Source organism: Galeopterus variegatus, unplaced genomic scaffold, assembly GCF_000696425.1.
Source record: "Galeopterus variegatus unplaced genomic scaffold, G_variegatus-3.0.2 Scaffold1400, whole genome shotgun sequence".
Classification (NCBI taxonomy): domain Eukaryota; kingdom Metazoa; phylum Chordata; class Mammalia; order Dermoptera; family Cynocephalidae; genus Galeopterus; species Galeopterus variegatus.
The window spans coordinates 111135-126908 of record NW_007727511.1 but is presented as its reverse complement, the minus strand read 5'-3'; the positions used below and the strand labels follow the sequence as shown (position 1 = coordinate 126908).

Here is a 15774-nt window from a genome sequence, read left to right as displayed (position 1 = left end):
CATATTATGGTTATTGTATTTAACTTAAAAAGTAAAGTAGAAGTTAACATTTATTTAGTCTGTGTTGCACAAAATAGATGTATAATAAAACTTAATATAGCCTATTAGGTGAATTTTGATGTATTGCAGATGTTCCCCAACACTTAAATACTATTATAAAATTATTCTGTATAACAACATAGCACTGACAATATTGCATTATTTTGCTTAGTAGATAAAATGCAAAATAACTTTTTTAGATAATGCATATGAGTTTTGAACCTAAGACCATATCTTTTGTTTGGAGGTTTTGTGCATTTTTTCCACTAACAGATATATGGAATGTAGCTGCAGGAAAGGCCCTTAGAGACCATTTAGTCTAATAATAGTGTTACAGATGAGAAAACTGAGGCCCTGAGACAGAAAGTCACTTTTTAACATATGTGACACTTTTTCCTCTTCTAATCCTAAATATACTCCCTTTTTTTAAAAAAAAAAACTACTTTATTGAGGTATGATTGATACCTTCCCTTTTTAGTACAAGAAATAAATTTAAAACCTAGTTCAAAATAATTCTCCCTTGTAGGTTTTAACATAAGAATGCAGCTCTGTGTATATACTAGTATTGACAGTATTAAGAGGGGAATGTTAACACTAACCTGTTAAAAGCCAAAACTGTAATTATTATATTCCTGTTTAGGTTTACTTTTGGACATCAAGCCCATCATTACCAGCCAGTGAAGAAGGATTTCAGCCTATGCCCTCAATCACAATAAGACCGCCAGATGACCAACATCTTCCTACTGCAAATACTTGCATTTCTCGACTTTATGTCCCACTCTATTCCTCTAAACAGATTCTCAAACAGAAATTGCTACTCGCCATTAAGACCAAGAATTTTGGTTTTGTGTAGCGTATGAAATGTGTGTATTGCTGTGTAATATTACTAGCTAATTTTGTAGATTTTTTCCATTTGTCTATAAAAGTTTATGGAAGTTAATGCTGTCATACCCCTCTAGTGGTACCTTAAAGAGACTGAATGCAAACATTCCTTGCTGAGTTTGTAGATCAAAGACCAGAGGAGCACTAGCAACATTTGGCTGTTTGCTAGTCAACAACTTCTGGGTCTAACCCCAGCCAAAGATGACAGCAGAACAACATAATTTACACTGTGATTTATCTTTTTGCTGAGGGGGAAAAATGTAAAATGTTCTGAAAATTCACTGCTGCCTTTGTGGAAAGTGTTTCAGCAAAGGTTCTTGTATAGAGGGAATAGGGAATTTCAAAATAAAAAATTAAGTATGTTCTGTGTTTTCACTTTAACTTTTTTTATGGTGTTTAATTTGTGGTTGGCTGCAATTGTGTATCATGTATATGGAACTTGTAAAAAGTTCTTGACATTCAGATCTTAAAGATGAAATCCCTTTTACCTATAAAAACCACTTTTATTATGGTTTATTTTGGCAGCATTGAGCTCTAGGATATTAAATGATATCACTAATATTTTGCATGTAATTTGTTCATTTGAGTGAGGGCACTTTTTTTTGTACATATGATGGGGCCAATGCACAATACTTTATCACAATCAACTTTTTTTCTTTGTATCCCTATTTCAATGAGCAGTCAGTCAGGAGGTTACTGCATTTCAGTTCTAACTAGACATTTGTACTAAAGTTTTTCAGTTATGTAAAGTCAGCCTGGGCACTTTCTGATAACTGTAAAATGTTTTATAAGATCATAATTATTGAAGATACATTTTGGAAAATTTTAAATGTTCGTGAGCAGCTTAACTACTTTTGTATCTAGCCTTTTTTAAGTATCTTGTTACATTTACTTTTTTAAATAAATTACAGAAGACATGTCAAGTAATATTGAAGAAACAATAGTTTTTATTTATGTAGTTGTACAGTTTTAAACTAAGGGCAATACACTGACACAGTTATGTGCATAAAAATTTTGATTTAGAGAACCAAAAGTTTATATACACATGGACTTTAAGAAACAGAAGAAAATCAGTCCACATTTTACAGTTAGCAGAGAATCCTGAATGGCACTGGCCAGGCAGGCCACCTTTTCTTTTTACAAATGGGGAAAATGAAGTGGTACCCTTACTTGGCAGAGGAAGTTAACTTACTTATACTTAGTGACTAAGTGACAGGTTCTTTTTTGATGACCCATTAATTATGTATTGAATGATACAATAAAGGAACACTATTTTCTTTACTAAGTCTTCAATAAAGTGACTTAAACTAGTCACTTTACATATTAAATATGAGGAGAGAAATTCTCTGGAGTCTCTCCTACCTTTCAGTTCCTTTATAGGACTTTTGGCCTTGGGGATAGTTTTCATGTTCAGAGACACTATGCTTTTATTATATAACTTCCTTCGAAAGACTGAACCACATGATATTCTCAGCACTGTTGACACTAAAAATAGTTAAAACTGATAGTAGTGAAATTCATTGTATTACATAAAACAATTGTAGTAGAAGTGTTAAATTAGCCAAAGTTATTTTACAAAGTAAGAGATTGGTTTTTATGTCTAAATGCTATTTCTAAATAAATGAAATAGTAATTAGATTAAGAGCTGATTAACATCAATGTGTTTGAAAGATTATAAAATTTATATATCACCTTAACCTCTGTATGCACATGATGGGATTGATAAAATATTAAATGAGATCAAACTAGATATGATTAGGACATTCGAAACCCTAACTGTGAATTTATTTTCAATAGTTATTGAAAGAACGAAATATTTAAAATAATGCACAATGTCTTAAGTCTTCCTAAATGAAGATTTTGGTTACAATGCTTTTAGTAATATTAAAAGCAGAGGGAATCTTTTTTTTTTGTTTGTTTTTTTTTTGTTTTAAGTGAAGCATAAAGCAGTTCTAAGTGTAAAATAAAGTCATGTAAAATAAAGTTCTCTTTTGGTCTTATTTAGTGATTAAATCTAATAGAATTGAAAACAAATTTAGGAAGAGAAGACCAAGAATGAACTTTACTCAAGGTTTTCAAAGTTTTGCTACTTCAACTTTTTTTTCCCCTGAATCATCTGAATATTGACTCCCCAGTACTGGGGTAGATTTAAGAGGGTTTTGTTTTTTTTGTTTTGGTGGCTAGCTTGTATATGGGGATCCGAATCATTGACCTTGGTGTTACAAGGCTGTACGCCAACCAGCTGAGCTAAGCAGCCAGCCCCTTTTAAGAGGATTTTAAATTTTATTTATATATTTGGGGTGACTGGCCAGTACAGGGATCCAAACCCTTGACCATGTGAGCTTGGCAGCCAGCCCTTAAGAGGATTTTTCAAAAGAACGTTTCACTGTTTAGTACTTGCCCCTGCCATTCCTTGCATAAAGATAGCATTATTTTTATGTGTTTAGATGAAGTCAGCAATTTCTAGGCTTAAATTCAAATTGACATCTTCCATGGAGGCAAGTAGCGCTCATGCTTCTGTATGCATCAGATTCACTTGTGAGTTTGTTAATGCTGATTCTTAGGCATTGCTTATCTTCTCTCCTCTTTTTCTGATGTAGTAAGTCTTCGGTGGAAGCTAGAAATCTTCATTCTTAATGGCATATTCTACGTCATTCTAAAACACTGCCCCAAAAGCATTCCTTTCTATTCACAAATCTAAATCCCCCAGCTGGAAAGCTCCTTAGAGCCAAACCTTTCCTACTCTAACTGATGTAAAAATATATCTGTGATCATCTTAGTCCTAGGTCGTTGCTCCTGATAAGGGGCTGGTTGGAAGTGCCTTCAGTAGACTGTGCCTGGTTAGTGATTGAAAATATTGTCAATGTTTACGTCAACCTAAGTAAGTAGCATGAGCAAAAGGATTAATTCATCTTTAAACACCTTTTGATAACGTAGAAATGTGTTTAAAATGTGTCTGTTCATGTCAAGATACCTTGGATTAAATATAAACTAAGTGTGTTGTTACCTCTCTTAAAATTCAAAAAACATTAGAAGTACAATATGAAGTGTTAATTACCTACTTTTATTGAGTACTTACTATGTGCCGTGCATTTTGTCAAGTGCTCTACATTTATTATCTCATTTTATCCTATGAGGTAGGGACTATTACCATTCTCAGACAAGAAACTGAGACACAGGTAAAACAACTTGCTCAGGCTTATGCAGCTAGTAAGTACAACAGTGAGGTACATCTTCAGGCATCCTGGAGCTTGTAGTCCTAAACCTTGGGTATACAGTTTTGTGGAAGGTGTGATGATAAGCAAGTGAGTTGGTCATAGAATAATGAAGTATCCAATGAGGGTCTGGCTGTATTATTACAAAAAGGCAGTAATTCATACATTTTTGCTAAAGATTTCTAAAAATGTTTGTCCTTCAGTAAGTTTCCCTAGAGACAGGAATCAGAACTCTGAAGATGTGGGAATTGTCCAAAATCAACTTAAGCCCAAATGTCTTAAAATGAAAAGCACCACACATAAAGAAACATTGACATTTTTTTCTTAAGTTTTCTCCTAAGTTCTTATAAACTGCTTGCTCTAAAAGAGCAAATGATTTTCATGGGTAACATAACTCAATTTCTTAATCTTTCAGAGTGAATCTCCGATTATTTCTAGCTGCTGAACTTTAATAGTTTGCATTGTTACATGGTGACTTTGATGCAAGTAGGAGCTCTTCAGGGAAAACATTATCGGGCCATGTATTTGTATTTGAAATGCTTTCTTCAGTGGGGAACATGAAATTTGACTCTTTATGAAATTGAAATACATTGTCATTCTCTGGCAAGCTTATGGGCACAGTTCTAGTTAGATGTGTTCTGAGTATTATGAGTTTGCCCTTAGAAGGTGTCTTTGTAAACAAAGTGCCTCATGCTCCCAGGTTACCAAATACATTTAAAATTTTTCAGTTTCTAATGAAATCATAGGTACCATTATGGCTTATGGAAATGGAATGCTTGTGTGATGATCACCTTTAATGTATTCACTTGATACATTTAAGAAACAAATACTTAAATTTGTGTTATGTTTCCTTAAAAATTCTGCCCCCATAAAAACAGATCATAGTAATCCTCCCAACTACCAAAAAATGGGTTGGGGTGGGGAGGAATGAGTGAAAATATAGCAGTCATAATAATTTTCTCAAAGTACAGATACTGAAGTTCAAGTCCAATAATAAAAGGAGAGGCTTTGTATCCCAGAGTGTTTGATCATCAGGTTCCTGTTTCATCACAGACTAGAAGTAGCAAAATTAAGATCAAAGAAATTAGCAAATGTTCAAAAAGGAGAAAGTTTGATCATCAGGTTCCTGTTTCATCACAGACTAGAAGTAGCAAAATTAAGATCAAAGAAACTAGCAAATGTTCAAAAAGGAGAACAGAATGGAGCCATTTAATGCAGAAACATTTGGCAGCACCACATCTAAAAATCTGTATATTGCAAACATTAATATGCTACACAAAGATGACATTCCCAGCAGTCTTCCCCAATTCAAAAACAGCACCCAAGGCTAACATTTATTTCAGCTCAGGATAATTATTTATTCCCCTAAAAACTGTTCTATATACTCTGGAAGAAGGCAGAGAAGCGTGCATTTCATTTAAGAAGAAGATAACATTCAGTTGGTCAGAGTGCAGCCTTATAACACCAAGGTTATGGGTTTGGATCCCCATACCAGCCAGCTGACCCCCCCCCAAAAAAAAAGAAAGTTATTTAAGAAGATATATCCAAAGCTGATGAAGTTTAGGATATTAAAAGATATTCTGTAACCTAAAATATGGGGCCTTGAATAAGGTAAGCATTCATGTATTTGTTGAATGAAAATTTATTCCTTAAAGGTATCAAAATCTGGAGCTAATGTATTAACTATTTATAATAAATGAAAATAGAGCACTATAGTGAAAAGCTATGATCCTTGACTTGGATGAGAAGTAATATGTTTTCTTGATCATATGTACTTTTAGAAGCACTGTAAGTATTGCAACTGATTTATTATTTTTTTTTAGATAAAACTTTAGCAGAACTATCTTGGAACATTTAAAGAAGGGAAGCAAAAACAAACAAAAAACACTGAAGGTTTAAGTGATTTGAGGAAGTCTGTGGAGAACCAGGATTTTCATATAATTTTTTGCCATTCCGTACTTTTCCCCTACTTCTATGCCTTAGACCTCTGGGAACTGATAAGAGTAACACAAGAATAGCAGCCCCTGCCATCCCCACAGCTTTGGCTACCTTAAAAGCTTCGAAGGCATAGGCCCAATTCCCACCATCCTTGGTCCATGTACTACCTGAAATTAGTTTACTTGTTTATTGTATAACTTCTCCCAGTGACCCTCCACAAGAACAGAGGCCATCAGAAACTACCCTGTATTGGCCAACTGCCTCCCCGCCCCCAAAAAGAAAGAAACTCTATCCTCATTCACTTCTCTAAGTCCAGTGCACAGAATAGTGCCTGGGTTGAAAATCATTAATGAATCAATAAATTATCTCGTTCCCAAATCAGGAACCTGGAATCATACTCAATTTCTTCTTTACCCCCACATTCAAATTAACCGTCAAGTCCTATAGTTATTAAATCCTTATCGCGAATTCATCTCCTCTCCACGTGCACTATTGTGACCTAACTTTAGGTCACCACCATCTTAGCTAGATTACTTCAACAGCCTACTAACTAATTTCTGTTTCTTGTTTTGCTTCCTTCAATATGTAGAGGTAGAGCAATCTTTCTAAAATGCATATTAATCATGTTACTCCCCTTTTAAAAATACATTGACTTTCCATGGCCACATAAGATGAAGTCCAAACTCCAAGGCCCTTTCATGTCTGGAATCCTGCTTTGCAGCCTTAACCTCTACTTGCTCCCTTATTATTTTGAAAAACTTGCAATACTCTGTTGGGTTAATGCCCTCTGTCACCTTGGGGCCTGTACACATACCGCTTCTGAGCTTCCTTCTCTCTATGGCCCCTCATCTTGGAATGTTTAATTCCTATTCATACTTCAGAATCTAGTTCCTGATCTGCCCTTCACCTTCCTTCCACCTTGACAAAGCTGGTTTAGATACTCCTCCTTCGTACTCCCCCAGAACAGTGTATTTGCTTGATTTCTCCCCTTCTAGTCTGTAAGTTCCTTGAGAGTAAGAACTATATCTCACATACCTTTCCCTCTCCGGTGCCCAGTATAATGTTAAGATTTATTGAATGAGTGAATGAATTCCAGTGACCAAGTTCAATCCAATTTAGGAACATATTGTTGTAACCTTATAGTTGATTTTATCTCACCTGGAGCTCTGCATATCTGAAATGCTAAGTCTTATTATCCTACCCTGTGACCAAAAACTTGTCTTCCCAGTGCTCTCTCATTTTTATAATGAGTAAGAGAGTTGTTGAAAAACAGTTATCCATCCCATGGCCAGAATGCAAAAGAATATGCTTCATTAATTCACAATGATACAATGTAGTTTCAGCAAAGCAACTTCATCCATTACTTAAGGTTTTAAATTTGAATTTTACCATTTTTATAGTCTTACTTATAACTTATAAATTTATTTTTATTTTTTAGTTGCATAAAGCTCTAAGAGTAAGTTTATAACTGTCTTATGTTGGTACATACTTAAGTAAATATATACATACACACACATTAAGTAAATATATATGTATACATATTAAGTATATACACACAACACACACACATAGTTTAAGTTAATACCAAAGTGGCTGTGAAAGTTTTTTTCTTTAAAAGAGGTTGAGACATCATTCAAGTTTGAGATATAAGGATTTACCCTTTAGAAGGTACACAACAAGCCAGCAGTAACCTGAAATTATATATTTTCTGTACCATAGGCTAGAATGCCTTCTTAGGTCATTACCACACAAATCTCTGTACATAGAATGGAGACTGGTACAGTTCCAATGGCTGCATAACAAAGTATACCAAAATATGGTGGCTTAAAACAACCATTTATTATGCTCATGGATTCTGTGAGTTAGGAACTAGGATGGGACACAGTCAGGATGACTTGTTTCTGCTCCGTGATATCAGGTTTCATTTGAAGACATGACAGCTAACAGTTGGAATCCTCTGAAGGCTTGTTCATTTGCACATCTGGAGGTTGATGCTAGCTCTTGGCTGGGTGCCTCCCTTTCCCCATGGGCTTCTCCAAGTGGTCTTTGTGTGGACTAGTTTTTGGCTTCCTCTAGCATGGTACCTAACTTTCAGGGGCAAACTTCCCAAAAGACAGAGAGAGAGAGAAAGAGAGAACTAGGCAAAAACTGTCTGTATTGTCCTTTATAAACTAGGCTTGGAAGTCAGGTATTCTATTCATTAGAAGTTAATCACTAATGACAGCCTATATTCAAAGGGAGGGGTATTAGAACCCACCCTTTGATGAGAGGCGATCAAAGTTCTGGAACAGCACTGGGGACCAGAAATATTGCTGTGGCCATTTTCAGAAAAATATAATATGTGAGGGTCTGGCCAGTTAGCTTGCTTGGGAGAGCATGGTGCTGGTGACAAGAAGGTCAAGGGTTCAGATCCCCATACTGGCCAGCCGCCCACCCCCCAAAAAAGATAATATTTATCAAGCTGGGTCACAGACCCTTCAAACCCATTGTGCAGTCTGGGTCACAGATCCCTCATATGCAAGTTGCAATCTAGGAAAAAGATCCTGGGAGCCAAACGTAAAGTTGACATGCTTTATTCGGATGCAAGCTCAGGTAACTAGCAGCAGCTCCACAGCAGCTACACCCATCCTGGTGGCCTTATGGCGTGTTCTGGGGGTCCTGTGGATCAGAGCCATTTGTCCTTTATACTTAAGTCAGATAACCAGGAGGAACACCTGAGTGCATGTGTGCAGTTGACATTAGACAATAGCCAAGGAACACCTGTGTGCACATGCGTAATCAACTTATCTACATCAGACAGGCTAGGTCATGCTTAGCGAGAACAGCTGAGGGAGACTGACCACCTGTGTGCACATGCGTAATCAACTTATCTACATCAGACAGGCTAGGTCATGCTTAGCGAGATTCCGAACAGCTGAGGGAGACTGACCATTAATCAACTTATCTACATCAGACAGGCTAGGTCATGCTTAGCGAGAACAGCTGAGGGAGACTGACCATTTTTTATTTTCCTTACAATATGCCATAAAGGCTATATGAATATTGTAAGGGAATTGCCTATGTGCGCCCAGGTGTTCTTTGTTTATCTGACTCGCACCCAGATGTCCCTGGGTTATCTGACATAACAATTAAGGATGAATGGCTCTGATCCACAAGGACCCTGGGGATGCCCCTGGGAGGCCATCACGGGGCTGCTGCTGTGGCTGGATCTGCTGGAGGCTGCTGGAGACTGCTGTAAGCTGCTGCTGCTGAGGAGGCTGGGGGCTAAGCTCGCATCCGAATGAAACATGTCAACCTTGCCAACGGCTCCCAGGATGTTTCCAATTACCTAGCTCGTGACCTGCATATGAGGGGTCTGTGACCCAGTCTGTACAATGGGTTTGAAGGGTCAGTGTGACCTAGCCCAGCTGAAGATGTAGGATCCTTTTACTCCCAGAGATCTTTCAGTCACATTTTTCACATTTGCTCTTCCAATAACTTTAAACATCTTGGGAGAAACTAATACATAGTGCCTACACTGTTAATAAGCACTGTAATGTGTTTTTGCTATATTAAGAATATTCAATTTTGCTACAGAAATTGAGAGAAACTAAGTATGGGAGCAAATAGCTTGTCAGACCTGAGATTTATAAGGAGTGTTAAGTATAAGTAGTAAATAAGTTATTAACTTGTGAGGCATTTTAAAGATAGAATAAATGGAACATATCTGTATTGAACATCAATAAAAATGGGACAAAAGAGTGCTATTTATAGACAGAAAGGGCTGTAAGGAACAAGTAAATCTTAAATATTCATAAGGTAAGGATTATGTCACTTCCAGATTGCCAACTATGTTATCCCTAAATCAGCCATCAATTGGTGAGATCTATTCTGGCCCCACATGTGCTCTGTCCAAGAAACACAGATAAAACCCATAGCTGTTTAGCAGGCTAATTTATGGCAAGTTACAGCTGTAGCCAGGTATACTTGTTCCTGCATGTTTCCAAAAGAGTAAGCATGTGTTGGTTCCACCTTCTGTCTGCTCAACACTCTTAATCACCCTCAACTCTGGTCCTCAAAAATACATTACCAGTGAGGAAGGCTGATGTAGCAAAGACAGGACATGAACAGTAACATTAAGATTCAGACAGTACAATCCTTGCAATCCCTCCCCTCATTATACCCTATCCTAAAAATGTTATCTTTTCCCATCTCTTTCCCCTTGCTGTATGTTTTAAATTGATTTAAGAGGGTGCTGCTTGCGTGCTCATTCAGTGCAGACTTGGAACTCACCATGGCTTATGAAGAGCCCAAGGAAGGAGTTAAGACTGAGAACAATGATCATATTAATTTGAAGGTGGCAGGGCAGGATGATAGGTCTGTGGTGACATCACACCACAGAAAGCCTACTGGGAACAACGGTGTTAGTCATTGAGGCAGATCAGATTCTGATTCAACTAGCAGCCAATCAATGAAACAGACGCACCCGCACAGTTGGAAATGGAGGCTGAAGACAACTGATGTGTTCCAACAATAGACAGAAGGTATCTACTAAAAAAGAAACCTGCTACTTTATTCTGTTCCCACAGACCAAGAATGCATTCTCAATTAGAAAACCGCAATTTGGTTTCACTACATCCTGACTACTACTGTACAGTTTTCTCCATTCTTTCATTTTCCCCTTCTTCATTACATTACTGTACATAGAGTAACTGGTGTATGTGCACAAGGATACTGCATTTTTTTGTTTGTTTACTAAATGGCCAATGGTATATTTTCATTGACATCAGATGGAGAAGGGATGGGGAAAAATACTGGTTCTGTCAAAATACCCCCATCTCCATTAGCTGCATGCTCATTCAGCTCTTATCTTTTTTGCTCTCACTGTTTTAACAGCAAAAACAAAAACCATAAAAATCCTTGCATACATTGTTTAGTTGGAGAATTTTAATGTTTTTATCACTGTAAAACCAAGAATAATTTTATAACTTTTTTCTACATAGCTGTTATATGTAAGTCAACCTATCTTAAGTAGGAAAAAATTACTCTAAAAAAAAAAAAAAAGAATCCTAAATAATTTTCCCTTCATGTCAAACATCTTGTTGTTTAAGTAAACTTCTTGTTTAAAATGAAAATAAATAAATACATTTAATAAACTGTGTGATTCAAGCATCTCAATTTGATCTGAGCCTTTCTGTTCCTCTGGATGGCTTAATTAGTAGTGGACTTGGAAGCTACCATTGCATCAAAGTAATTTCCCACCCCAGTAATATAGTATTAAAGCCACATAACAAACATTATGAAAAAGGCGTTATTATTACTCACACCCTATAGGTAGGTAAACTGAGTCTCACAGAGGCTAAGTAACTCGCCAAGGTAGCACAGTTAATAAATGAGGGAACTAGAATTCAAGCCATGATGATACAGCTCCAGGGTCCATTTTCTTTTTCACTAAGCTCATTCATTTTGTATCTTCAATACCTAACATGATGCCTGATGCATAATAGACATATTGTTTATTGAATTTAATTAAATGAATAAATACTTGCTCTTAGTTTATTTGCCATGTGGCCTATGGTAAACGATCTAACTTCTTTGAGACTCAGTTTCCTCATAGAATGTATGTGACTATTATTTATTTTTGTTTTTACTTTCTTTTTGTGACTATCATTTAAAGTAAATATATGTTAAAAAATTTCACTCAGCATTTGACCCCTACTAATTGCTTTAAGAATGGCTAACACTCTCCTCCCACTCTAGGGTTGGTTTTTAGAAAGAGCTTTCAGTCATTTTCAAAGCTTACAGTAAAATTGCTATCCTACTTTACTATACCTCAGACAGCTATCCAAAAAAAGGTGCATGTTGTTAAAGGCATGGCAAGGTCCCCTCAATATTGCAGCTTCAAGCTACTTAAACAAATCTCTCTTTCAATTTATTTTTATTTGTTAGACCAAACTACTTTTTTCTTTCTGTTGTAGTTATCTTTAGTTTCCCTGAGAGAAGGGTATTAGTAATTCAACCAAATTATTGTCACCATCAGTAGCCACTGTCCACTGCCATTACATTACACAGGAATGTTTCCTCTCCACTTTAACTTCTGGTCTTGAAAAGAGCATGTAGCAAGGAGACTCTGGAGTCTACTACTTTTTAGCTGAAAAGCTGTAGTTATTTATCCTCAGACTCAGTTTCTTCATCCGTAATGTGAGGGAAATTGCTATACCTACCTCTCAGAGATGTCCTGAAGATGAAATGAGTTAATTCACATAAGGTGCTTAGTACAGTGCTGGTACTTTGTAAGAGATCAATAAATATTACTAAAAGCTTAGTTTGTTGAAACAATTTCACAGAGGTTTCAAAATATTTTCCTGAATTTAGTAATTTTGTTCTCCTCAGGCTCAATCCCCATTCACACTCACACTCCTCCGGTTTCCTCTTTTCGGTTGCTTAAATACAAAACCAGCCTTTTTTTCCATTAATTTTTTGACAGCATGACTTCCCCCCGCCCCCCCCCACACCAGTTCACACATCAACAGCGCGTTCTCCCCGCTCCTCCCGTGGGCGGTCCTACAGCCGCTTGTTAGTCTCTCAGGACAGGCCGAGTTAGCGCAGCATACCGTGTTCTTGGGGAACGACGAGGGCTAGCTGGGGATTCTCGGGGCGGAGAGACGAGCCGGGCCTTGGGCCTCAGACCGAGTCCCGCCCCTCCTAGGCCGGGAGGCGTGGCCCAGCGGAGTCTGGGCGAGCTCCTCCTGCAGGCGGGAGGCGGGGCGAGTGGAGGAGGAGGGGTCCCTCAGGGGCAGGCGGGAGGCGGGGCCGGATGGGGGAGGCGGGGCCGCCCAGAGTACGGGGAGTGGGCAGGCGGCCGACAGGACCGGTGCCTGGAGTCGGGAGCCGCGGGCATAGTGACAGCGAATCCCTCGGGCCGCAGGCGGGGGGCGGAGCCAGTTAAGGTAGGCGGGGGAATCGGGCCCGGCCCGCGCAGGCGGGTCTCCCAGTGGGCGGGAGAGAAAGCGGGGCCGGCGCAGCGGGGCTGGGCGGAGTAGGGACGGGTGCTGGAGCTGGGGGCGGGGCGGACCCAGAGGACCCCCGAGCCACCTGGGTCCTGTCATAGTTGAAGGTGGCCGGCGGCGCTGTTTCCTCAGCCCTCGTAGCTCTGGCGGAGTCTGCGCGATGGGCGACCCGGAAAGGCCGGAAGTGGCCAGGCCGGAGCAGGATGAGGTAAATGTTGCTGTGGCATTCTCCGCCCCACAGTCACGTTTGGCCTGTAGATTGCAAGTTACAGGGCTACTGTAGGAATATTTACTCTTTGAAGTCACATACCGATGTAGGCCTGTCCGCACGCCCTCCCCGCAGCCTGATTTCGTCTTGCAGCGTCTGGGAGGCCGTCTCCGGGGAGGGGCGGGGAGGGAACCGGGTTTACACTCCGTTGCTCTGCTCCGGGGCCAGCCCAGGGCAACTCTCTGAGGCTTCAGGACGGGTTGAGGCGCACCCCCTCATTTATCCGCCCCATGCTCTCCTCCCCTCCTTCCCTGTTCTGGAGCCTTGGCTGGGGAAACTAAGGCAAGGAAAGAGGACTGCGGCGGATCTACTGGATTAATGCATACAGTCTGGGATGGTTACAAGGAGTTGAAGGACGCTTGTAGAAATTGACACAGGTGGGTGGGGTGGAGATGATAGGTAAAAGGGGAACGGGAAATCCTAACAATGAAAAAAATAGGCTAATTTTGCTCCGACTGTGCAATTTTAACTGTGAATCTTTGGTATGTCACTTTCTTCCTTTATATAGTGGAAGTGGTACTTACTTCCCTCACAGCGATTTAAGTAATGCTTTATGCAAAGTGCCACGAAAATTGTAGGTGCTTAATAAACCTTAGTTAACTTGTTTATCCTCTCTGCTTCTATGCTAATAGAAGTATGTAATGACAGTAAATAGGGCGGGATTTACTGGTTGTATGGTAGTTTAAGCTGTTGCTGTATATTTTTCATACCCTGTTATTTTGCAAATACTTCTAAACTGAACAAGAGAAATAGTTTTGTACTTGAACCTGTTGCTGTGTGTGGTATCTTTGACATAACACTGTGGAGATTTGGAGGGAACATAAAAGAGTTTCAGAGATTCATGCTTAGCCCTACATTTCTTTAAAAGGTTGTAGATTCCAGGTATGGGATTTGATTTCATTTAATTTTGATTTTGTAAACATTTAGTAGCTAATTAATTGTAAATATCCCTCAAACTTTTTCTTCCTTTTTTGAAACAAATGCATTTAGTACCCATTTCCCCACTCAGATGGGAAAATTCAGACTTTTCTGATTGTATTAATGGTATCAGCACTCACTCAACGCTCAACACCTGGAAGTTAACTTTTATTTATTAACTCTATCTCAGTGATACAGACCCACAAAGACAGAGCAGAATTTTAGATACAGAAATAATTTTTGTACCTGATCCAAAAGATTTTAACTGGAGGTACAAGGTTGCCTTAAGCACTTTGTTTCTCTAAATATGATGGTGCAGCGTGGGTTACCTGCACCAGAATCACCTGGAATACTTTGTAAAAAATGCAAATCACGGGGCCCACACCCCAGACTTGGTGAATCAAAATCTCTTGGGATAGGTCTGAATCTGCATCTTTTTTTTCCCTTTTTGTCTTTTTTCGTGACCGGTAACGGGATCGCAACCCTCGGTGTCGCGCCCGTACCGCGCTCAAGCGGACCGGTCTCTATATGGGATCCGAACCCTCAGCGGGAGCACCGCCGCACTCTACCGAGTGCGCCACCGGGCAGGCCCTGAATCTGCATCTTTTTTTTCCCTTTTTGTCTTTTTTCGTGACCGGTAACGGGATCGCAACCCTCGGTGTCGCGCCCGTACCGCGCTCAAGCGGACCAGTCTCTATATGGGATCCGAACCCTCAGCGGGAGCACCGCCGCACTCTACCGAGTGCGCCACCGGGCAGGCCCTGAATCTGCATCTTTAACAAGCACTTCAGGTGATCCTGGTACACATTTTAAGAAATGCTGCCTAAAGCGTTGTTAGATGGGTTTAAAGGGGGGGTTTATGAATCTCCTGAAGTTATATGTAAATTTTGCATGTGCAGATATGAGTCTCCTGAGAAAGGGGTCCATAGCTCTCATTAGTTTCTAAAAGTTAACTATTACTACTCTAATTCATAGTCCCTATTTTCAAGGTAAGAAAACTTAAGCCAGAAAACATTAAATGACATGCCCAGGACTCAATAGTAGAGCTAGGTTTGAAACCAAATTCTTGCCAAATTCAGTATTCCATCTGCTTTGTCATATTTGGTGGGAATGGAAGAATGAAAATGATACATACAAATACTGAAAAACTATGAAAACATACAAATATTTCACTTCCCCCAAAGAGAGGTAAAGGCAAACAAATGGAAGTGGTGGATTGAGGCTGGATGGGAGGTAGGAGCCATGTAGAATGCCAGCCCACATCAGGGCCTTATAAGTGCTAGATGGGGAATCTTGACCTAGATTGTTGTCCTGGCATGTCCTGGCATGCCTGGGCACCTCTTTTTACCAGCTGACCAAAAGCTAGGGCAGGCAAAAACTGGAAGCACCATTCTAGAAAGACAGTGGAACGTTACTAAGGAGTACCTATTGCCAACATTATTTCAGATTTTCATCACTTTATACCTGTGTAGCTACAACTCAGTTGTCTCTCAGCCTCCTGTCTTACCTGCCATCCGATCCTATT

At 39.3% G+C, this 15774-nt stretch overlaps 2 protein-coding genes and 1 long non-coding RNA gene across 3 annotated transcripts in view; all 3 read left to right on the top strand.

The window, feature by feature from the left end:
- The window catches only part of UBR5 (ubiquitin protein ligase E3 component n-recognin 5), a 130979-nt gene extending 129131 nt beyond the window's left edge, over positions 1-1848 (top strand). Inside the window, exon 58 of the mRNA XM_008576773.1 lies at positions 680-1848. Within this exon, the coding sequence (XP_008574995.1) occupies positions 680-892 (213 nt within the window). The 3' untranslated portion in view covers positions 893-1848. The remainder of the gene's footprint in view (positions 1-679) is intronic.
- A 2957-nt stretch (positions 1849-4805) lies between these two features.
- Positions 4806-5642, top strand: LOC103593724. Its single transcript, XR_550776.1, has 2 exons — positions 4806-5171; positions 5259-5642. It is a non-coding gene; the product is annotated as an uncharacterized LOC103593724 (long non-coding RNA).
- A 7581-nt stretch (positions 5643-13223) lies between these two features.
- Positions 13224-15774, top strand: part of RRM2B (ribonucleotide reductase M2 B (TP53 inducible)) — a 44806-nt gene continuing 42255 nt past the window's right edge. The window contains exon 1 of the mRNA XM_008576772.1: positions 13224-13271. Coding sequence (XP_008574994.1) covers positions 13224-13271 — 48 coding nt within the window. The remainder of the gene's footprint in view (positions 13272-15774) is intronic.